Source organism: Crassostrea angulata, chromosome 10 (assembly GCF_025612915.1).
Source record: "Crassostrea angulata isolate pt1a10 chromosome 10, ASM2561291v2, whole genome shotgun sequence".
NCBI classification, from domain to species: Eukaryota; Metazoa; Mollusca; class Bivalvia; order Ostreida; family Ostreidae; genus Magallana; species Magallana angulata.
Window position 1 is genome coordinate 34,858,778 of NC_069120.1, and position 24,967 is coordinate 34,883,744.

The 24,967-nt window shown below is 34.0% G+C and overlaps 2 protein-coding genes across 2 annotated transcripts in view; both read left to right on the plus strand.

Moving 5' to 3' along the window:
- Nucleotides 1-12,078, plus strand: part of LOC128167331 (voltage-dependent calcium channel gamma-5 subunit-like) — a 34,614-nt gene extending 22,536 nt beyond the window's left edge. The window contains exons 2-4 of the mRNA XM_052832993.1: nucleotides 7,308-7,400; nucleotides 8,927-9,067; nucleotides 10,357-12,078. Of these exons, the coding sequence (XP_052688953.1) occupies nucleotides 7,308-7,400; nucleotides 8,927-9,067; nucleotides 10,357-10,937 (815 nt within the window). The 3' untranslated portion in view covers nucleotides 10,938-12,078. The remainder of the gene's footprint in view (nucleotides 1-7,307; nucleotides 7,401-8,926; nucleotides 9,068-10,356) is intronic.
- Nucleotides 12,079-13,565: 1,487 nt separating this feature from the next.
- The window catches only part of LOC128166898 (sodium-coupled monocarboxylate transporter 1-like), a 24,731-nt gene continuing 13,329 nt past the window's right edge, over nucleotides 13,566-24,967 (plus strand). The window contains exons 1-2 of the mRNA XM_052832351.1: nucleotides 13,566-13,705; nucleotides 15,042-15,688. Coding sequence (XP_052688311.1) covers nucleotides 15,317-15,688 — 372 coding nt within the window. The 5' untranslated portion in view covers nucleotides 13,566-13,705; nucleotides 15,042-15,316. The remainder of the gene's footprint in view (nucleotides 13,706-15,041; nucleotides 15,689-24,967) is intronic.

Below are 24,967 nucleotides of genomic sequence, written 5' to 3' on the forward strand. Positions count from 1 at the left end.
ACAATGAAATACTGAAAATTATGCACTGTCTATTTTATAAATTATATACGAGTTACTGTATTTAAATACGAAATGGGGTTGGCCTTTTGTGATCAGCCTTTCAATAGGAACTTAATCGCACGTTTCCTCAGACGCAAATCGCACATAGAGCGAACACGTTGACAAGTGAGTTATCAGTGCTGAAGTCTGTGGGGAATGGATGCTGTGAAGTGAATCGACAAGTGTATTCTGCTAAGTGACACTATCAATCATCGGTTATTCATTTGACCGGTTGTTATACCGAATGAACCCCTCATTGGTCACTTTGTAATTTTTTTTCCCAAGCAAATCGCAGGGGGTTCAAAACTGTTTACACCTCGGATGTCTATTGTGTTTCGGGATCTGTTACGAAGTTTTTTATTTCGTTCTAATTCTCAACTCTAGTGAAGGTTCCAGTAGCTCACGTATTACTGCTCAACCAAGAATTTGATTCGCATGGAGAAATTCCTTAAAATACTTCATGAAATAATTTACCAAAATACACGAAGTAATTGGGGTCATAAAAAAGAAAAAATATCAATTATAACAGTTTACAGAAAACCTGTATTTTTATAAGATGTTTTTTGTTTTGGTTTTTACAAAATATTGTTGAAAGGTTTGTTTCGATGAATATATAAGACCCAAGTTAGAATATTAATGCCTCTATGAAAATTCAAAATAGATGTTCTGTAGTTTTTCTCCATACATGGGTAACTAGTTCCCCCTTTGATTTAGTGCACTGATCGACAGTTACGATGGTTAATATGTACTTTTGCTCACTTCATACGAATAAGTGAAGAGAGTTGTTAATACAGTCAGTAAGATGATATCTTTGGGGGTTTATACAGGACGATGGGTTATGTAATTTTTATTTGCAATTCTTGTTTTCTTAAACTTCATACCAGCTCAACTCAGCATATTTCATTTTGTTTAAATATGTTCTGCAATATATATGCACTTTAGATGTAAATCAATTACAGCTGATTTAGAAAAATGGTAAAAAGGAACTAAAACAATCCTCAAAACTAGTGCCTATTCACAAAACATTTTTGGTTAATCTTTGTCTAAATAGAAAGAAAGGACACACTTTGTACTTTCTGAGTGCATACCCTTTGAACAACTGCTGGAACCTTTACAAGAGAGCCCTTCGGTTCATGGTCATTAGATCAAAGTATTTTATATTCTTTATTCCTTTAAAATGGGTTTTACCATGATCACTTAAAACCAAGTTCCAATAATTCAGTTCATTTGCATGCGAAAACTTGGTTAATGACAACTCTTAGCCGTCTATTGGGAGTTCTTTGTCTTGAAATGTATAGGGTTTCAAAATCTGCTTTTAAGTCACACATGACTATTATTCGGCCGCATCACGGCATTCTATACTGTGTTGACTCCAAAAAGTTTCTTCGTGATTGTTATCATTGCAAGCTCTTTGCATTTGTCTATTCTTCAACAAATAAGAATTTGGTTATCAATTGGACTCAAGGATTGATGAAGAATTACTGTGTATTCTGAGAAAAAGAAATATATAAACCTTAAAACAACATCATTTCAAATAGCTTTCGAAAATAAAATGAAATGGGTTAACATCCATTTAAAATCTTAAATATAAGATATCTTGCATATAGGCCCTATTTTTTTCTTTTCCCCGAGAGATCATGTGACATTTTCCTACAAATCTACATTCAAACATCAATAAACTGTAAAAGTTGAGTTTAAAAAAAATAAGACCAATTTTAATAAATATATAATGTGAAATGGACTTAATTGTTTATTTTGACTGTCAGATACAATTTTCTCTACAATTTATCGATTGTATTTATTTCGCGGTGTGAGATATTTGCGCTTTCTTGTTGAAGTTATGTCCACGATCGTTTTGATTCCAACTGTGTATATGGACAAACGTTTTATAACAACATCCATGTATTTATCTGACTTTTATAAGAATATACTCTAGTGTTTCTTGTAAATAACCTTAACCATTAGCACAGGAAAGTAACACCTAATTATTTCTCAAATCTATTATATATAATTATTATTATTTTGCCTAAGGTATAGTATTGGTTAAAGTTAGTCATTTTTACAAGACCTTGGACTTTTAGTATGGCGTAGCTACCTATTTCTTAATCAAAACAAGTTAAAAATGACGCGGTTTCAAGCGAAATATGTACCGATTGCGTAGTCTTAGCTCAAAATCCAAACAAATCTTGTTGATTTCAAAGCTTTAAAAGGCATGGCTGAGTAGCCGGCAATGAAATAGACAGGCCGACATCACATTGCTGTTTGACACAACTACCCAAAGTCCAAGCTCTTGTTAAAATGGTTCTAAGGTGGTATGTAATTTAAGACAGCGTTATGATAGCATGCACCCTGGAATCTTGTTGATTTCAAAGCTTTAAGAGGCATGGCTGAGTAGCCGGCAATTAAATAGACACGCCGACATCCCATTGCTGTTTGACACAACTACCCAAAGTCCAAGCTCTTGTTAAAATGGTTCTAAGGCGGTATATATTTTAAGACAGCGTTATGATAGTATGCACCCTGGAATCGTTATAAGAACTAATGAATCGATAAACAAAAAAAAACAGTGCATTACACGATCGAAGAATGTTGGTTGTCCAGTGCAAGAGTGTCAGTCGTTGTTGGCTAATTCTTTTTTAGTTCACATGAGTCACATTTGTTATTCGTAGAGTTTAATTGTGTCCAACGTATTTATTTCTTCATTTTGTTGTACCTTTTAGAAGTAAGTCTAGCGATACTCTAATGACACTCAAAGCAAAAATGTACATCTCCAACCCACCTCTCGATAGAATTTAAAAAAAAAAACTAGCCTGTTCTTAGACTTCAGTAGCTGTAATGTTGGGTAATAACTTTCATTTTCAACAGCATAGAGCGTAGAAACAGGACAGGCTTTGGATTAACCCTCATCCTATGGGTTAAATAAATTTCCAAAATTCTTAATGCAACATTATCTCGCTTTCTGCTTGGTTTTATTTGGGAAGTGTTGGCTTTCAATTACCAGGAGGACCCAAGGGGGCGTCGCTTCTCATTGTCAGGAGATTAGGTTATAATACTACGTTGTTTGCAGTGGCAAATTGTGTAAATTTCAATTAGTAAATCAATTGTTACGATGTCATTATAGTAGCTGTTTCCAATTACATCAAATTCTCCTTGGAGTCTTTTCCTCCGGTTTTTTAAGGACAGTATTAAAAGACTTTTTCGCCAAGTCAGCTTTTGTTTATGGCCGTCGGAATCACGGAAATCTTCCTCTAAGTTTACTGAAAAGGTAGAACTGAATATTGTTCTACATAGCTTAATATCATCCCCAAAAAACAATAATAATAGAGCAGATATACTACTATTTGAATGTAATTGTTCCGGAGGATGAAATATTCTTTTTAACATTCCACCAACGCTTCCTAGAACTAGATATTTTTTGACAGTTTTACGGATGGAAAGACTAGAAATTTTCGGGATTATTGCAATTGACGAATCCGATAACCATCTGTCATATTTAATTATCAGTAGGCGGGAATATAAAGGAAAAAAGAACTTGTTCCTATATCTTGTAAGAAATAAAAAGTGATCTATATGCGACTAGCGATAGGTTAGCTCACAGCTTGAAAAGCATGTCACATTTCTAAATGAATATCGGTATTTGCATCGAAGATTTGCAAAAAGGCATGAAATGCGTTTTATCTAATAATAACCTAAATGTCTCGCCGTAGCTTTCGCGTTTGACTCGGTTTAGTTTAATATTCAATATTCTTTTTATTTCAATGTTACCACAAATATTTGATTTTATTGGAAGAAAATATAATCAAGAATTGGCAGGTGGTATTCTGATTAATAAAAAGTTTATTTAAGAATTTTGAGTTCACATTTTTTGGGTTTCGTGACATATTCCCTTAACACTATACATGTTACTTTAATAATTCCAAAGGACTTTGAAAAAGAGCCTTTTTACCAGACATTTTCTTTAAATATAGCCACTTCTGAAATTTAAGCAGTTTAGGTAAACGGAATTAAATAGTGTCGAGTGAAAGACGCCGTTGTTAAATCATGGGATACATATTTTGCAATAAAATATTGGAGGGGGGGGGGCGGGTTAACTTCTGAAATCGACTTACATGTCATGTGAGTTGTAGAAAAATTGGATGTAAATAACGATTATCTCTGTGAGGAGAGTCTTAGAACAATTTACTAAAATCATATTTAATTTACATGTATATATAAGGGCAAAAACGCTCACGAACAGATTTTTAATTTTTCTAAAATGCTCTGTACTATCATACCAAAATGATCCATAAAAGAAAGTATTTTATTGGTTAAATTAACACAAAATTGAAATTGCATACACACTTACATGAAGCAGCCTTATCCAATAATATTATATATGTATGAAGGCAAGGTTTTTTTTCACATTATTGTAAAATACAAAAATTTGTAGTAAAATAAAAAAAAAAGGGGGGGGGGGTAAAATGGCACGTGATTTACAAGAAACTTTTTTTTGTTTACACTTATAATTTCCTTCAAATGAAAATAATCCAGTCGCATTTTTGATTCTGGACAAGTTTCAACTTGATCGAGGATAAAAATCTCTATTGTACAGGAGAAAGTGCAAAATTTACGTCAATGTGGGCTTAAATGCAATCTTCAGTGCAACACCACGATTCGGTGTAGAAAGAATCGAATAGAGAGGAGGTAATTATTGCGCCAGACAAAACGAAGTTTCCGTACAGACACTATCATTTATATACTTAAAAGTAATTGATTTAGCGATGAACGAGGGAGAGAGATAGGCGGTTTTCTTATATCTTATGAATAAGAACTGGATGAATGTATTAAGGGTGACTGAGAAAACGGGGAAAAGCAGTCCAAAAATTACAGCCTTTGTTCGACCCACAAAAATCAACTTGACGGCCAAGGAGAAATAATAGCACTGGACACGAACTAGGAGACAAGTAGCGTGCTGCCTGGAACTTAACCGTTGCAAAAAAGCAATTAAGCACTGCGAACGACTTCCGGTAGCTTGAAATGGAAATTGGATGCTGCAAAAATCACCTCATAAATGAAATATACACTATCATACCCCGTCTAGTTTGATCTTTGATATTTGAACAAATAGTAATAACAATGTTTTATTAGGAGTTCAGTTTTATATACTTGATTGTGCTTTTTATATCTGTAGATTAAGAGATATATATTTTATGAACAACTTAAGGAGGTATATGTATGGGAACTCTGTCGATATTAATGTAAATTAAAGTACATTAAATAAAAATTGAAATACTTTCACCGGTTTAGAATTTTCCAATTTTACAATGTTTAACCAAACAATTGCTTTTAAAAGTATTAGGAGAGGTAAAATTTGTAAAACCCCGAGGTCATGACTTACAGATTCGTAGTAAACCCTTTCATCCACTGCGCTTCGCTGTTAGGTGACAATAAAGGGAAAGAAACTACTTACATAAATTTTACACTTCATTTTATTGTTTATTTCGAAAAACAATGCGTCACAACATGGAAGTGTTCCATACCTCCTTATAGACTATAAAAAATAACAAGACGAAGTTTCAATTCGACTATTGTATTTTTAGTTCACGTAAATTTAATGTTTACAATGTAGATGTCATCATTTACTGGTATAAATCTAAAACGACATTGGATTTGAACTTACAATATGTTGGACCTTATAAATTTTCAGACATTGAAACAAAATACCGGTATATATTATAACAGTTAAAACAAAACACAAAGTATGTGGTATTTTTTATACATATAAAAGACATGGGTTGATTATACATGTAAATATTGCAAACACTTTATTGAATGTAAAATAAGGTTCCAATTCAAGAAAGCTACAGTTTAAGAAAGAGCTTTTGGCAATTCGTTTTAACATGTTCTTATCCATTGGAATTTGCAAGACGAAAAATATGCATGTAGTAAATAGAAAAAATTTATCCAGATTGGATCTAAACGAATGAAAGTAATTAAAAAGGACGAGTCTTACCTTATCAATCAATTAGATACTAGATGCATCCTATTTTACACCAGATTCTTCAATTCCACCATCTACATAAAAGTTCATTTAATCATTACTCAATAGCAGCAGTGAATATCATGAAATAATAAGAATTTGTGGGTCCCTGTCACCCATGAACTTGTATTCTTAACTGATTATGAATTAATTAGTAATATTATGAGTCACGGCATTCATTGATCAACCATACAAACAAATCTGCGAAATTGCTTGAACTCGTGAGCCTTTAAATCTAAGGCAATGTACAAAAATTAGCCCTTTATCTATATTTTTTGGTTCGGTTTTATGTTGATTTTCGTCAAAACTTTACTTAGTGAGTATACGAATTTTGTTAGTCTTTTAGGCGTGGTGGTAGTTATATGTGTATTATATTGCAACGTATCCATGTACCTTGCTGTTTTGTTGCTGTTGCAATGTTACTGTTTGTTTTGTATTTCTAACCTTTTCTGCCATCTTGAAGGGGAATCGTATACCTTTCCTATGCCCTGTGCTATTACAGACACCAATAGTTAATTGCAATTGTACAAAAATTAAATTATAGGTATGTTATGTTATATCTTTTTAGATCAGTCGTGTAATTGGGTTTTTTTTTTCACAGAGTAATCGCCAAGTTGTAAGCATTTTCGAAATCAGTTGTACCTACAAATTTCATGCTGTTTAGAAGACCTGTGGCTACAAAACATAGAAATAGTATTCCTTGTAAAATTGTTGGTGAAAATCACATATTTACCCTGTGGGTTTCTTCTGAAATTGATTGCATGGTATCCCCATAAAAGAAAACAGCCAACATTTGAAACAAATTTAATTTTTGGTACATGAATGAAATCATAATTATTGAAGGAGCGATTTTATACCATTGATATTGCATGTTTCCAGCGTTTACTGAAACATGCGATAAATGTCTATTTAATATAAAATTCCCTTTCTTTTCTCAATATAACACTGATAATAATTTTGTTATGGCAGCGGAAAAAAAAGTTAAATATATGATAAATTAACGGTGAAAAAGATTCAATAACGAAATTTGGCCAATCAGTCTAATTAGTCTTCGCTTTTTTCCTTAAAAATAACCTTCAAGGAATTTGAAACCCAGACATACGGACGTAACCAGAATTGATGAAGAGATAGGTGATCTTACAAACAGAAATATCACGATAGGAAATTCTTCACGAAAACTGCATCGCACGTTTAAATATTCATAAGAAAAGATTTTACAGCCTAATTTTGTCTTCTATCCCTTTTACAGGTTATTTTCCAACAAGAATGGACTGCAATTATATCATGTACTTCACCCCAAGCGACGAAAAAGAAGGTTTACCTCAGACTCAAGCAATTTTATGTGAGTACATTCGTTGAAAAAGGTGTGTTTTCCACTATGAAGTTATTTTTCTGGAATTCTAAAAAGAAAGTGATGATCTCAATAAAGAAAATTTAACAAAAGCCACACTTTATGGACATTGCAGAATATACAAATAAAGCAAGCAACTGTAGATTTCCTGGTAAAATTACTGTTTACTTTTCGGTTGATATATATTGTAAATAAGCTATAAATGAACTCTTATAAGAAAAATGTTTCCAAAGCAAGAGCAGATATCTTTACTGAACGATATTCCGAGGATAAGCAATTACTATTTTTTCATCAAATGAATATTCGTTGAAAACATATTTTCGTGAATTGTGTTGTTGAGTTGATCCACGAAATTTTAAAAATATCCACCGAAGTGCATTTTCTATTGACACACTAATGATTCGTTCTTTGTCGATGGATTAATCCTTGAAACTGTGATTTTCATTAGAATCCATGCTGAAAATTGATGCTTACGAAAATTGATAGCACCAGTGAATGGTTTTATAAAAATTAAGATTGTGTGTGTGGTTGGGTGGGGGGTGTTGGGGGGTGTTGTAGTAAACGCTCGTCTGAACGTCAGTATTCTACTCATAGCTCCAATATTTTTACATTAATATTTTGATACGGTATGAATATTTATTAATACAATTTTTCTTTAAAATATTGAAAATTTGAAAAAAAAAACCCAAAAGGGTATTTATATATCAGATGGTAATAAAAAGTTCACTGCTGCCACATCTAGAGAAATTCTAAAATGCTATGAAGGCTGATTTTACCACTGAAATTAAAACCTTTTTTGAGTTTCCTTCAGACTTTTTTTTTTTTTTGCTCAAGGACAAAACCAGTGCTTTGGTAGTGCTTCTTCATAGTTTTGTCTTTTATCTATCCAAGGAAGTAAGCCCACTGACTTACAGATTTATACTTCATTGATTCACTGTAATTACTGGAGGAAAATTCAGACCCTGTTCTGTGCAATTAAATTTGTACTTTTCAACGAAAAAAAAATATAGTAACTGTATCCCAATCAATTCATGGACCAAAAGAGAAAAAAAGCGATTATGTAATAGATTGTAGGGAAAATGAAGTTTGTATATATGCGTAGTCGCTGCTACAAATCAACTGCAAGACGATTTTTATCAGTTGTTAGCGAGTGAATAAAACACCCGCTTTATAATGTTACACTAAATCTCTATATGACAAACACCAGCACTTCTTATCTTGTTAACATGGACATGTACACTCGCAATGCTTGAAACAATTCAAGTTTACAATGATTTGTCTCTGGACAAAATAACAGAATTTTATTTAATTTCGATTCTGATGTAAGTTGCATTTTTTCTCCACAAATTTGTTTTTTCGTTAAGTTCCTTTTTTTCAATTTTAAAGCTAATATCTTTAACAGACGGATTTTATACAATTAACCATTATTCTCTTGATTCTAGTGTATCTTATTACAAATCCTTAGACCTTGGAGTCGTTGCAAATTTTAAATCTATATATTTTTTTTATTTTTACAGTAACGATGAGGAGGTCCACATGGTTCCCTCTTGCAAGTCTTCTTATTCTACTGATTGGAACCATCATCTGTTTTGTTGGCCAGTGCAAATCGAGGAGAAAAAGCTTGACATTTGTCTGTGGTATCTTGTTTGTTCTAGCAGGTGATTACTTGTTTGATTGGTTTTAGTTTTAATTATAGCAAGTCTGAATTTTTCCTGTTCTACAGCATTGTAATTTAAAGCAGTTCGAAGTTATGTAATCAAACGCCGACATCGGCTACAGTTCACCATTTATAAGCTTATTTTTGGTTGAAAAAGATTTCGGTACAATCTATTTACATGTATTTTTCTTGATAATTAGGAAGTGCTATGAAATAAAGGGTTTGTGTTTAATCTTAAAAGCTGTCAAAGTCATGACTCGGGGGTTTGATGGAAAGTAATGCGCTTGGAAAAACCTTGTCATTAGCGGATATGCATAATGAAATGTTAACGATACTAGTGTTGTTGTGTAATAAAAGTGTAATTATAAAAGATAGAGTGTTAATATGGTTCATGAATGTGGAATGTGTTGAAAACTTTAGAAATTTACCAAGGTTTAAGCCCTCATTGATTTACAGTGTAAACAACTATATACATTGTAAAAATCTACCTAAACTCAGAAAAAAATGAAAGATCTTTTGATTTACACGTACATGTATTTTAATTAACAGTTTCAATCTTTATAAAAATGTTCAGAAGTGTAGATCGATATTGGAATTGATTGGTCATACACCTTTCTAAAAGAAGCCCGAAAATGTTGCTTATACACATGTACATATGTATTGCTTAGTAATGTGGGTCGTAGCAAATGAGAATGAACTTTTGATTTATTGCCTGCATTTTACGTCAAATTACAATTTTTGCAAAATACTTTTCAAAATTAAAATATTTGGCACAGTTGTAACATAGTTACAATGTATTGATGAGATGAAACATATTATGCTGGTGTAAGCTGGTTTTATGAAATGCTGCGGGTACAAATATCTCAGTCTCTAAAGGAGGGCAGTTCTAGAGCAAGAACGTTAACTCCTTGAACAAAAGTAAAACAAAATACATGTAAACAATCAAGAAGTCCGCATGGAAATCAGCAAATATTTGATTACATTTCTAAAATTTCGTCAACATGGTCGCAAAGGCGTTGGTGTTGATTAATAAATGTAAGGGAGATAAGTCTCACTAAAAGACGAATGGTTGATTACTTTGCCTAGTATTGAGTTATGTGATAGACTACGGCTAAAAGAATGATCATAGATTTTTCAATTATGTGTACATCAAGGACACCGTTATCTTCAAGTTGATGGATGGTGAAGGATTCTATAAACTTATTTTCTATAATAAATATGATTATTTTTCTATATTAAACAGCACTATTTGATTTACATTTTCTTTGATTTCTGCTTTCTCTTTCTTAGGTTTGTGTACTCTGGTAGGCATTATTCTCTACATAGGCAGCATCACAGAGGAAGTAGGCAGTAAAGGGAAACCCAGCGGCGACGAAAAAGTCCCGTTCAAGTATAATTACGGGGCGTCTTTTATCATGACGGTCTGCTCCTTTGTTCTGACCGAGTTATCGGGAGTGTTTTCCGTATATCTCTACATCACCCGCTACAAACAAAAGCATAGGAAAAAACTACAACAAATGTTAAAAGGGGAGCAAAACGATCGAGGAAATAGATGGAGATATCGTAAACCTACAAATCACAGCCGCGAGAGGTCAGCCTCAAGGGAACGTTGTTCTAGGGACCATTCTATGAGTCGATCTGATAGTTACTACACATATACCCCAATATCAGACAATGTTTCTAATGAACTCTCAAACTATACATTCCCAAGGGAAGTGTCTAGAAATACCATATCAACTACTGTCGATACGCATGCGCCGCCTCGCTGCGACTATCGTGATCACGTGGTACGAGAAAACAACACTACCAGAGAACTTATGACTATTCCACTTCCTCCCGAGGCGATAGTGAGACGAACGACGCCCGTGTGAGGGGATTTTGTCCTCATTTTTTTTTTTAATTTTTGGTCAACCATTCGGTGCTCTATGACAATCAAACGGCTGACTAAAGGCACAAAAACACATACAGTTTCCATTTTGCCATTTTCAAAAAAGAGGTTATAAAAGGTGGTAGACAAACTGCGGTGTCATAATGTATAGTTTTTACAAGCCTGGCGTTAAAAAGAACTCTATTTTAGTACATGAGCATGACTTGGTTTGAATATTTTGATATGTATGATATACAGAGAAATTTATAATACTGCCAGTGACCATGGTTTTGTTTGGATTGTTTTTTTTTTTTTTACATGTTTTCTTCACATCGTTGGTATTCGTGTCAGCAGGACATCTAGTCTTGCAAATCATTAAGGCAAACTTGCATTTTTGATAATGGTCCATACATTTGGTTTCATACAAACAATTGCATTCATATGTCATGTGAAAAAATATTTCATGTTTTCATCATGTGATCAAATTGAGTGATTTCTGGACCATGGTATGTATATAATGATAAACAGTCTATACCATGTCAAACTTTGCATCGAAAGAGAGAGAACTGCGTTTGTACTCCTTAAATGTGTCTGATCAAAGACTGAATGTTGTTTTTTGTGTGTGATCCTTAATTGTGCATGCTTAGTAAGGTCTGTGTAAATGAGCAAGGATTTAGAGTTTCAACCTAGTTTTGAAAAATCCAAATTTAGAACAAACAAAAAAATGTGGGTGGAGGCTGCATACAGATTTAGTATTTTTAGCGCGAATCGTATTCCATGCTTGTGTATATTCGCCTGTGACGAACTGTATTTTTCATATAACTCATTGTCTATGCGAAATAGATCAATTGTTCAGAAGAATTGAAAATACAAATTCTTTCTCTTTCTTTTGTACTTTGAAGTTTGAACTCATAAATGTCGTAGGAGATACGTTCAGTTTTATTGCTTTCTCTATCGAACATTATGCATATGTTAAATGTTGATTAGTTTATTATGTGTAATTTTTGTAAATTTCTACAATTTGTATGTACATGTACAGTATATCTTGAAACCATTTGTGTCATAGCAAAATTTGCCATTATATATTCGCTCTTTGGTTCGAATATCTATATAAAGTGACAGCATCATATATATATTGAAGATATTTATCAACAATACCGGGGTTTGTCTATTTTATTCTTTTAACGTCATCATAGTCATTATCATCATCATAGTCATCACCTCGTCACCGACACGTGCAGCATTAATATTTATTATTGCATGTAGATATGCCACTGACTGCCTATGAAAATATGCTGGGTTGTTCATGTCCATATAGAATTCAAAGCGGCTTTTAACCGAAATAAGACGTATTGCATGTGTCTCAAAAGCCCTAAATCGTGCATATCCTTACGATATCGTTTTATATTTATATTCTTAAAGCTGCAAGTTCTATAAATGGATGGCTAACCATAAATTCAGTTAATTTTCTTAAAAGTATTTTAAAAAATGATGAATGTGCTGATTATGCACTTAAAATAGTTGAGATGACTTTAAAAGAAATCTTTGAACGTTAATACATTTGATCAAAGAATCTATTTTTAATGTTTAACTTAGCAATTCAATGTCTTCTTCGCTGAAATCGTCGTGCCGTGAAAAAAAAATTGAAAAAAGCAAACAAATTTACACAAATCTATGCAAATTTCTTATCATACAATCTTCGAAGCCCGTGTGATTTGACTTTTAGGTGTGTGTTTGTGTATGTGGTCCGCTAGCGAGTACACTTAGATGTATACTATGAAAATGGATGTTACTTTTGCTTATGTTATGATAATTATTTCCGATTCGACCTTTGAAGTTTGTATCCAGCTCATCCGATTATGCTGTAACCTTCCAATTATAAAGATAAGTAAAGCAAAGAACTACATGTGATACAGAGTACAATCATGAATTTTACATGGCCTCTATTTCGGCTACTATAAATGGAGAAAAACGCTCTTGTACTTGGCGATGAAAATGATGCCCAAGTTACGTGACCTTTTATAAACTGCTTCCTTTATTAAGACAGATTTGTATTGGATTTAAAATTTTACAAAATATACTGAAACTTCTGCAAACATTTTATTCAAATTTCTTATGAACACTATTTGAATGAAATATTATGAAGTAAAATTTGAATTTGAAAAAAAAATTACTTAAAGTAAATAGAAATTTAAATTAAAAACACACGAAATCAAGTCATAAAATGAAAATTACCAAGATAACACCAAATTTTGAATGGCTTTATCAATTAAACTTCAATGTACATCTAGTATACATCTTTAAAAGGCTATGCAGCTAATTCAAGAGATTGTGCCTTCCCTAATATATTGATGTTCCTTCATGCGTTTTGTCGGGGGTAGGGTGGAGGAGGTGTCATCATGTAATACATATATATGTTGTAAACAACTAAAGCAGTAGACGACCAATTAAATGGCCCTTGTGTAGACTACCTGTCAAGGATGTAATGGCCCTGACGCTTTTATTGGGTTTAACTTTTAAGAAGCTTTGTATCACCCCCTTTTTATCAACCAGTTGTAAACAGTGAGAAAAAAGGGTCAACCTTGCCAAACAACAGGTATCCTCTCCAATCAAAGTACATGCATAGGTAAGAGCGTACCTTGTGTCTATATCATTTTGTAGTAAAACAGTGAGGGGTTGTTCGTAACAGATAATTAATGTGTAACCTGTTATCTCACACGTGCTAAGAAGATGCAAGGAGTGAGGCGACCATTTTCTAAGTAATGCGGGTCGGTAAGTACATTATACTCTCTCTCTCTCTCTCTCTCTCTCTCTCTCTCTCCGAACAGTGGAAGCAAAGACATTTTTTAATATAATTAAATGGATGCCTATGTAGTTTTCTTATAAAATCTATCAAGTGTGATGCATGCACCTGTGTTTATCAATCAAGGCTATACAAGGGCGATCCCCATCAAAATCTATACACTATGAAATTTCAGAATCGACGCGATATTATTTTTTTTTTGCTAATTTTAGATTAAGGGTTTAAATGAACAAGCTTTGCTTTTTATGTCCAAATGTCCAAAATCTGATATAGTAAAGCTTGTATAATAAATTGAAATCAAAGGGAATTTTGTCTTTACTCCCTTATTTGTGGGTAAGAAATATCAAACGCAAGATTAGTTCTTCTTCTCCATTTATACGCTTGTATATATAAAAGATAATTTATGAATGTGATTCATACATGTAAGACAAAAGTCTTCAATCATACAATTGTTCATTCCATTCAAAAACAGGTGTAAAACCACAAGTTTAGACTGAATTAGACTGCATGTAGCAATGTAGATTATATAAAAGTAAAACATTTTTAAAATACATTTGCCTATTCCTTTAAAAATAAAGTTATTTTGATAAATCAGCAATTACTACAGTTTAGTATATAACAGCGCGGTGTATAGTTTTTTTTTTTGTTCATTGAATATTCATTATAATATGGCAATGAAATATATGCATTCTTTAAAGAGGTGAATGACATTAAAATGTCAAAGGAAATGCCTCGAAATACGTGTAATTTCTGCATTAATTGTAGAATATTATTTTTATAGAAATATTTCCTATACATGCAAATATTAATCTTAAAAGGATCCGGCCTTGCTTTTCAATAAACCTATTTAGTTTTATTTGATAAACCTTCGGAAATATTGTAAAAAAAAAAATATAATTGATGCAATCCATAACTTTTTGTAGTCCCTACCGTCAGAAAGAGCATTTTTCTCCATCTTAAAAAAATGTACTATAGTATACATGTGCATTCCTTTTGTGCTTAGTTGCCGTTCCACACACGCACACACACACACATCTTGTGAATCCTACACATATACCTGTATATATACACTTTTGACATGATAACCGGTAACACTTGCCTATCGACACCCCAGCATATATATACAGTATATATCTCAGCCGATCCGATCTCATCAATTAGAAAACCGTCCTCATTTATCATCGCATTTTGAAACATTAAACCCCGAGGACGTGTACGGAAACAGGTGCTAATACATGCCCGTGTTTACACTGCTATTCAGGTTGCATTTCCCTAACACAGAGTTAATGGTGTTTCTACTTAAAGGGGCCTTCTTCCACCATTGACAACAGATCTAGACGATCCCTTCGACAGTTTCTACCTTCGAATATTTTGGGAGAAGTAAATAAACGTGCTATTGACTGCGGGAAATGTACTTCTTGCCGTTATGGTCTGTGGATTTTTATAACAGTTAGGCGAGGAGCGCAGAGGAACATCGTTCGACAGTGGCACATCGTTCGTTGTGTTAAATTGTTCCTTAAAGGAATAAAATAAAAAACGAAGTAGTTAGATTTTCTTTCCTCGGGAGTTTTTTTTTCAAAATGGAGAGGGATTATCAGTATATTTTCGAAGAAAAGGAAAGTGTCACCTTTAGCGCTGCAGACTATGTCGTTTTCGCTGCCACTTTGCTCGTATCGGCTTCCATTGGACTCTACTATGCCATCAAAGATAGAAAAAAGACGGATGAAAAAGAGTTCCTCTTGGCTGGAAGGTCCATGCAGACTATTCCGGTCTCTCTGTCTCTTCTTTCCAGTTTTATATCTGCCATCACGTTACTGGGCACACCGGCAGAGGTTTATACCAATAATACGATGTATTGGTGGATTTCCATCGGGTTCATCCTGTCAGCTGCTGGAACAGCTCACATTTTTGTTCCTGTCTTTTATCAACTTGAAATCACTAGTGTCTTTCAGGTAAGAATTTTAATGATTTTTAATTTAAACTTGCTTTAATAATCATATTCTATGTAAAAAAAAAATTGATCCGTAGCAGTTAGAAAAATAAATTTTTCAAGTATTTTGACTTTTGACAATATACATGAAAATATACATGAAAAATATGACGAAAAATATAACACTAAACGCAAAGAGCGAAATAAAAAAACTTGTTCCTTATACTACCATGTAATTTTGGCGAGGGGGTTGGTCTATAAAATCAAAGTTCAACGAAATAATGATCGATTGGTGATTTATGTGTTACAGCAGTGTGATGTATAAAACTCAGCTTGGTTAGATTTGAACATACTGTCTTGTAAAGCGATGGAACTGCCTGGTCAATTCAAACAGGTGGACATTAATGTGCAAACACTCGGCAGTTAACCTTTTGAAAAGGTCAGACACCTTGAATGTTTACATAAACAATTCAGTACTTAGTTTTCTTCTGGGTATTGTTGTTGCTTCTCTAGAGTTAAAGAAATGCAAACCACTTTTAATTAGATTTTCGTTTCAATAAGAAATAAGAAGCAAGCATTTTTTTCGTTTTGTTTCAAATCCTATTTTCTTTCAGGGATGTTAAGCTTACAACTCTTTGAAGACTTCCGATGACTGATTAACATGTTAAAATATTCATTCGATTATCATAAGCTGGTTGTGCCTTTATAAATGTCACTATTGTTATTTTTTCTTTCATTTTCATTCGAACATGACGTCACAGTGACCACAATCCAAACGTTCTTGGTCTTAATTTTAATTATAACAAGATCATTTATTTCACTGCGATTGCATGTCACCTGTATGTACAATTTGTGTATAGTCATGCATATGTACGTCATTTGCAACAGTGTCAATAACCCTTCCCTCATAACGAAAGTTCATCTTAAAACTATTCCATTCTAATCATTGTAACAGAATTTGGTAAGGAGCGTTGTTTTGATTTTTGAAAATACATGCAATTGTAACCAGAAGAATGGGTATGTCACGTAGCGTATAGGTTTGTTTTGTTATGCAGTGTTATACTAGAAGTTCAAACTCCCGAATGAACTGGAATTTTTTTTTTTTAATTCTGGGGAACATTTTGGTGAGCATGTATGTCACGTGTTAAGCTCCAGAAGACTTTCAGTATCTCTTTAGGACAGAACTAGTGTGAAAGTAACAGCCATTGAACGAAGTGTTCACCATATATAACTCGATCGGCCGCTACCGTCGCTGCTAAACATCGGAAACTCGTTATGAATGAATAAATAGTTTATGGACGAAATTAGTTCAAAGGTTCATCGAAACTATGTTTAAATGTAATCTCGGGGCATTTTGATTTTTAAAAAGAGGGTGTTGTTGACTTTGTTGTTGGAAATCTATACTACTATATTAAAATGATAGACTCGAATTTTTTATCTTTAATACCGATAAATCGGAAGAGTACTGTTTTTTTGTTTTATATATTTTAAACATCATTGGTACTTGAAGATTACCAATTTGTTTTTATTTTTTCTCAATCAAGCTTCGTTAATTAATAATGAACGAAAATTCCTCAAAAATTTCCGGAAATCATCTGAATTTTTTGGATATTACAATCTTGCGCATGCGCATTACATTCACGGGAGGCTCTTTATTTTATGTTTTTAACAATATCATATTTGCATGGATAAACTTGAAAACGATAAAACAAATGCTAGTTCATTTTCATTGGAAATTTTTTCTGTTCATCAATTCTAACACATTCCGTTTACTATAAAAAAAATCCTGAGAGTTTCGAATGTCAACATGGTGTGTAAAAACAGCTAAAAAACGTTGTTGAAATATGTTAAATTCTGCAATTACAGAATTAAACTTTTTGAAGAAAGGTATTAACAGTTTCATAATGGTTTGTTATGAATAATTTGACTTATTTTCAATGCAACTCCAAAATCGTTTTGAACCAATTCTGCAATTTTCTGCTAATGTGGTGAAGGCCTTTCCCGAGACACAGTTAGATTATTCCAACTCAGCAGAGTGTAGTGAAATTAACAGCATTATTGTAGTATCGTGTCGAAGATTTTACTTCTGTTTATTTTGTTTTTCTTATAAATTTTAGCGCGATTTTAATCAAAATACTTTCTCAGGGTTTGAATATGGCTATATTGTTCGGAAAAAGCTTTTGTTAGGTTCAAATGATGGTTAATCTCATTTACTCGTTTATCTAAATTCATGATAGTAAAAACGTCAAATGTCTTAGAGTTTTAGATAATTGAATTTCCTCACCTGTCATCTTTATTTTGCTAAAAGTATTCACAGGCATTATATACTTCAAAGGGAATTAATTGGCTAGGTAATTTACTTAGGGATTAACTCAGGTGTCATGGTCTGAGCTATTATTCATTTATCGTTTTACACATGTTACATAATTTTTGTTTTATATACTGTTGAAATTCTGTTGTACATTAGTCGGAATCGGACAGCCGTCCCGATATCACCGATCTGTATCAAAATTACTGTCAGATCCTTAATAAATGTTGAAACGCTGATTGGACTTTACTCGGTTACTTTTACCAAACTGAGGGCTACCACCCGAGTGTTGATCGGGTTATAGTACAGCCGAGTGTTGATCGAGTTGTACAGTAGTCCTTATTGGCGGTGCTAATTTAGTTGTCGGTAATCGTCCCAAACCTTTCTGGACTGGACATTGCCGGTAAAATCCTTACGGACATTCCGGGGAATAAGGATAATTGGTGGAGAATCCGGGTAACAACAACGCCCGGGGCTGCTGCATATATTTTGCAGTAGTCAGATCCTGGACCTCTTCAGCCAGCGAGTTCCCCCATTGAACATCGACTCAACGTAACAACGATGGACAACAAAAGGTTCCAGCCACCATGAACTATGCAGAAAGTTTTCTCTGTTCATCACCAGGAAACAACGGTCAACTGTAGAAACTTCAGCTGTCCTCAGACGTCCGTCACCGGTGTATGAAAATCAAAGAACAGAGGAAGAAATGTGAAATTTCCATTCAAAACACGAGGACGTGTTTTCCCCGGAGCGGTGGGAAACTATCACCGTGCAAAATTCACTGTTTAATTATAACTTTATTTTGGACTTTACTTTTAAAATTCAACATCTGTTTCGTAATATTTTCTCACAATTTATTTCTAACAAAGTTACAAGTTGATTTAGTGATTGACACTTTTCGGACTCTATATGTGATTTCAAAGAGACAGAGTGCCATGTCTCAAGAACTGCTAATCTCTTAAAACAACATTGTGCAATTATCAGTTTTCCATGTCTTGGACATCAAAGACTCATTGAGTTTATTTAATTATTTTATATATGTGAACCTTTCACTCAGCTTACTTATGTCATCACCTGTCAATTTATACTCATTGTTCAGATTCTTATAAATAATTATGTACAATTGTCAATCGGCAGTCTGGAATACGGCGGCCAGCCTCGGCCACGTCCGACTCACCCAGAGTCTTGAGTCCGGAGGCCACTACTGGCCATATCCGACTTGTTTGTAAAATGTCTGTCTGTTAAATTGTTATAATGTTGCCATCGTTGAATCTCGTCCAATAAATACGGAATCTTTCATCACTTGGTTTATTTCTCTGGAACTGTATACTGGTGGACCTTCGGGAATACGGCAAACCTACCCTTCGTTTTTACTTTACGGCCCACAGCGCGCCACAACCTTATACCTTATACCCTCGACGCCAACATTCCCTCACCCCGTCCGTACTGCACACGGCGGATATACAGATCCAGAAGAATACCCTAGCACCGTAAAATCTATGCGGTCACAATTGGTGGAGAATCCGGGTAAAGATACCCGGGGCTGCTACATATACTTTGTAGTAGTCAGATCCCAGTACCTACTCACAGCAGCGAACAATCCCCAATCCATGGATTTCTTCTTTCCCCTAAGCCCTGCCTGGATGCATCCAGTCCGGCCGCGCTTCCCTCTACAACCGTGTGGACGCTGCGGATTAAGGCATGGATGGAACATCTGCAGCGCCATTTCATCTCAGTGTTTCAAGTGCGGTAGAAAAGGACATTATGCGCGGATGTGCAGAACTCGGAACTCCGGAGCTGCCATCAACGTCGTCTCTTCTGTTACAACTCGCACTTTTGGAACACAGACAGAAGAAGTCGGGAAAAGAAAATCGGACAGAAAACAAACTCGGGATAGAAATCGCATCAAAAAATTCAACAAAGATCGAAGAGAAAGAAACAATTTACGTGAAATGCCTTTTGCAACCGTAAATGTTAATGAAATTCATAGTGAAATGATAGAAACAGAAATCGAAAAATATAGGCAGCAGGCGGCATCCAAGAAAGCAGAGGCGGACTTTTGGAAACGCAATCGAAAAACCCTCGAACGTCAAATGCTGGAAAAAGACAACACCATCAAGAAACAGAATGAAGAACTCTGTGCCCAAAAAGAAGATCTGGCGGGAGCAAGGATTAAACAAGAAGAACTCCAAGTCGCGTTGCAGACATTACAAGACAAGGTGGAAGAAATGCATTCGAAAGGAGACCAAAAAGCGTTACTCGAGAGACCAAGAGCTTCATACCGCCCTCGTACCGCATCAAAACGTCACCAAGGACAACAAAATCCTCACTATGATTATTCGAACCATCCATGTACCGGAAGTGCCACCGGGAATGCAAGGAGCTATCGGAAACACGAGGACGTGTTTCGGGGGGCAAGAGGGTATTGTCACCGTGTGCAAAATACATATTTCTAATTAGACCTTCACCGCCGGACATTAAGATGTCATCTGTTATTGAAATAATTATATATCTTGAGTAATCCTTTAAATTAATTATCTATTGTGTCAAGAGTAACTCTATTTATTCACTCATGTATGTTTTACCTATAAATTGGTCGTTATCCACAATGATCGTTAGTTGGAGACTGGACCTTGTATTGTCCATGCCGACTGCATAGATCGTGTAGAAACGACAAGTTTGGATCGTTAATAAATTATTATTCGACATACCGACTTGTAAATTTCTACCGGTCATATTTGTTGTCATGTACAAATTTTGATTATCAATAATCTAAATTTTTGTAAAGGACAGTAGGCTTGAAGTTTGGTTATGCAAATGTCAACAATATACGGTGTTTCGATGTATCTATTTTGTAAATTGCCGATATCATATGAAATGTCAACCCGTGTACGCACGGGCCAAAGTCTAGTATTAAAAAATATATAGAAATTGATTCTTAAACTATGAAAAAGCGTTAAAAGTGCGTGAAGATTGCTCATGGATTGATGATCGCGGAAGGTCGGTCAAGAAACTTTGTTTGGAACAGCTGAAAATCTCATACAACTAACATTTATCTAACATTTATCTAACATTTTCCAGTCGATTTGTTGAAGAATAGAGACGTAAAAATTTAGCGGTTTTCAATTTTATTTAGCAGAGTTTAGAATAATTGCTCGAGATAGCATTCATCATTCAAATTAAATATCATCCTCGATAGTTCGAAGTAGTTTTTGTAGAAAATGTACATAGACTGTTTGTGTTTTTGTCGTAAAAGCCACACTATTATGGTGTTAAAAATTATAACAACAACAACAACAAAAAGAAAAAAAGAAAATCCATACTAGGTGTACCTGTCGCCCACGATTTTCGGTGAATGAGTCGTAAACACATCAATAATCTGTTTTTCAGCTAAGATTTCTCATGAAGTAAATCAGACATAATCATTTTATTTTTTCTGAAACATTGTGTTCTTTAAACCTTTACTTGTAAATGGGTATGATGTTTTCACTTTGACAAATTTGTTTTAATCATTTTAAGAGGAGCTTGTTGGGTAATTGTGTCAAACAGCAATGTGACTTAAAGGGGCATGGTCACGATTTTGGTCAAATTCTGTTTTTCCTGTTTTTATTTTGTACAATGCTTTAGGAATACATTTCCAATGACCAAATGAAATTGGCGAGTCAGTAGTGAAGTTATAAGAAAGATACAGGACTCATAATTCTTTGTCATGAAAACAAGGCTCGTGCCCTGCTTTAGTTTACATTAGTTCATTATACCGGCAAAAGTTTTTTTTTTTCAAGCTGATTTTTCCATCTTCTTATTCAATTCAAGCATGAATTAACAATTCTTAACGTTTACCACATTCATTTTCGGTCTAAAACTGAAGTTTTCACTTCAACGTTCAAAATGTAAATAAACGCTTTGTTTACATTGCAAAGAATTGTCGGTTCTGTAACTCGCTTTTAACTCAACGAATGACACGTAAATTTTGGTTGCCTATTAAAAATGCCTCACTGAAGATTTGTAAACATTACAATTGGGAAAATAAGTTTTGATCAAAATTGTGACCATGCCTGTCTTTTTTTCATTGCTGGCGACTCAGCCATAGCTCTTTGAAATCAACAAGATTTTTTGACGTAAGACTACACAATCTGTGAATATTTTACTTGAAACCAGCGTCATTTATAACTTGTTTTGAAAGTCCAAACTCTACTTGAATTGGTTCTATGTCAGATAAATGCTATGTTTTATCGGCAAAACTAGTCTCTAACCCCATGAAATCCCCTAAAAATATCGTCAAAATGGTAAACAGGAACTTTCACAAAAAGGCGTGATTTTAATGGAGAACACCGGTTATATATTTTTTATTCAGGAACGGGTAGTTAAAAATTTTGGTTCCTAAACGGGTGTCATTAATTTAATGCTATCAACTGTTTGTATGTGAGATTACTTTCATCAAAAGGAAAGAAATCAGAAGGTTCCAAAGTTGTTGACATGCAAGGTAACATATAACGTCATTTGAAATGTTACATGCACCCATCGAGTGCGCGGCGGTGTCACGGTAACCTATTTAATGTTTAGCCAGACTTTTGCAACAGGATTATTCTGCAATAACAAACGGATCGTACCTTGTACCAACATGCACATTCTTTGCAGGAAATCTCCTTTTTTTTTTTTTTTTTTTTTTTTAAAGCTTTCATGTAACGAAAAATCGGTGACTCAGATCATATTGACACTGTCCCAGAAAGATTCAATGTCATTTAAAACCAATGCCTGTGTTTCCTTTCACAGTGCAGGAAGAAAAGTATAACTGCCAAGGCTGAGCTATTTTCTTTCTTGCACCCGAACAAAATACGTACGATCTTTTCATAACATGTAGGTCGAAATTACCTATTTGTCATGCAAGTAAGCAAAGTGGAAAATGCTTTGCTTTGCACTTTATTTTCTAAAACCTTTTTAAAAAAGTCGTAAAATATTAATTATTTTATCAACTATTATTTTTCATTCATATTTCCTTGGTTTTTTCATTATCATATTTTCTTTTATAGGTTCTGTTTCTATAACTTTATTTGAAGAAGATGAAAAAAAAACCCAGAATGCTTGCTTTGCATTTTAAATTTTTAAAACCTTGAAAAAAAAGTCGTAAAAATATTTACTAGTATTTTTATCCATAAATATTTTTTTCTTTTACATTTTTTAGAACCATTTTAACAAGAGCTTGGACTTTGGGTAGTTGTTTCAAACGGCATTGTGACGTAGATTTGTTTATTTCATTGCTGGCCACTCAGTCATGACCCTTTGAAATCAACACGATTCGTCTGGCTTTTGAGCGAAGACTACGCAATCGGTGTATATATATCGCTGAAACCAGCGTCATTTTAAACTTGTTTTGACGCAAGAAATAGATAGTGACATCCTACTTAAAGTCCAAGGCCTTGTTTAAAAGGTTCTAATCTTCATAATACCTTTCATATGTTATTTTTCTGTTGCTTAATAATTTGAAAATAATAAAAAAGCATGATTGGGGTCATTACCAGGGTTTTATCTAAAATCGTTGAATATATTATACTGTAGACGCATGTAAACTTAAACAAAAAAAATTCAATCTTGCATTGGTAACCCGATTCTTGAAAGCAAAGAGCTAGAGCCACGAAGCATCAAAAAATGCCCTATCATTAAAAATTACCATATTTTGGTCAAATATAGGGTAGGATCTTAGCTTTTCATAACTCTTTTTATTTTTTCGATATCTGTCATACTTTTTTATAAACGGAGTTTACAATATGGCATTGTTTTGATGAAAAATGTAGAACAGACGTCATTTTTGTTAAGTAACGTCATGAAATGATAAAACTACGTATGACTTGAATCTAATAAAATAAACAAAAAAACATAAATAAAATTATCATGTAGACATAATAATAAATTTATGAAAATAAATTTATTGATGAAAATAGCATGGAAAGCTTTTTACAATATAGTTTAAAACATATTACAGGGACCAGTGCTGAAGGTCAATATAACGGCGGTACATTTATATATGTCAGTGTCTTAAAAGTTCTTTTTTGTGCAATTTGAAACTGCATGAAGTAATGCTGATGATGCGCAATGTATAACTGAGGATTAATCATTGAATTCTACCAATGTAATCACAAATTATTAAAAATAAATATATAAATATGTCAGAGATACGGTAATTTAATTTAATAGAGATATATGTAATCTCGAATTTTGATGCATTACTGTAACAGTCTGTGTACATTATTCTACATGATTATTTTACTTGTTTCAAGGCTTCGATATTTTCACCCAATCCTGGCGCTTTACAGCAGTTAGATGCTAGGGTTCAGTTCTTTGAAATGTTTAATTTTCCCAGTTTCCCGTGGGCTCACCGTGCGTTCATGTGCGCTCTCCGCTCCGCTCCGTTCCCGCTCATCGTGCACAAATCGCCCACCGTGCGTTCACAAAGATTTCGCCTTGCATGCGCTCACTGCGTTCGTTCAGTGTTCACTTATTATTTAGTCAGATAATATTATATTAAGGCTTATAACAATACAAACATGTAGTTTATTGTTATTATTTCCTGATTACCAACGAAACACAATGTAACAATACCGCCCGGGGCACTCCGAATAAATCGTTCATCTTGCGTTCACATAGAGTACATATATCGTTCAACGTTCACTTTGCGCTCTGCGTTCGCTCTCAGTTCACCGTTCATAAGCGCTATCCAAATTCGGCTCAGCGTGCACTCGCCGTTCGTTTAGAGCACAATCACTGTGCGCTCACCGTTCACGAACTGTTCAAGTGAAAAATAAAACCTTTTAGCGACTCTGTTTATGTAATGGATGTACTAGTATGCCGAAAGCAGTTCTGTATGAAATAATATAAAACAGTTTCGAGGCCCGTTATAGGGCCGAGAACAGTGATATTTTTTCGTACAGAAGTGTTTGAGGCATATATAGCCTAGAATATCATTGTTGATTCTTGAGACAGCCTGATTTTAAAGAA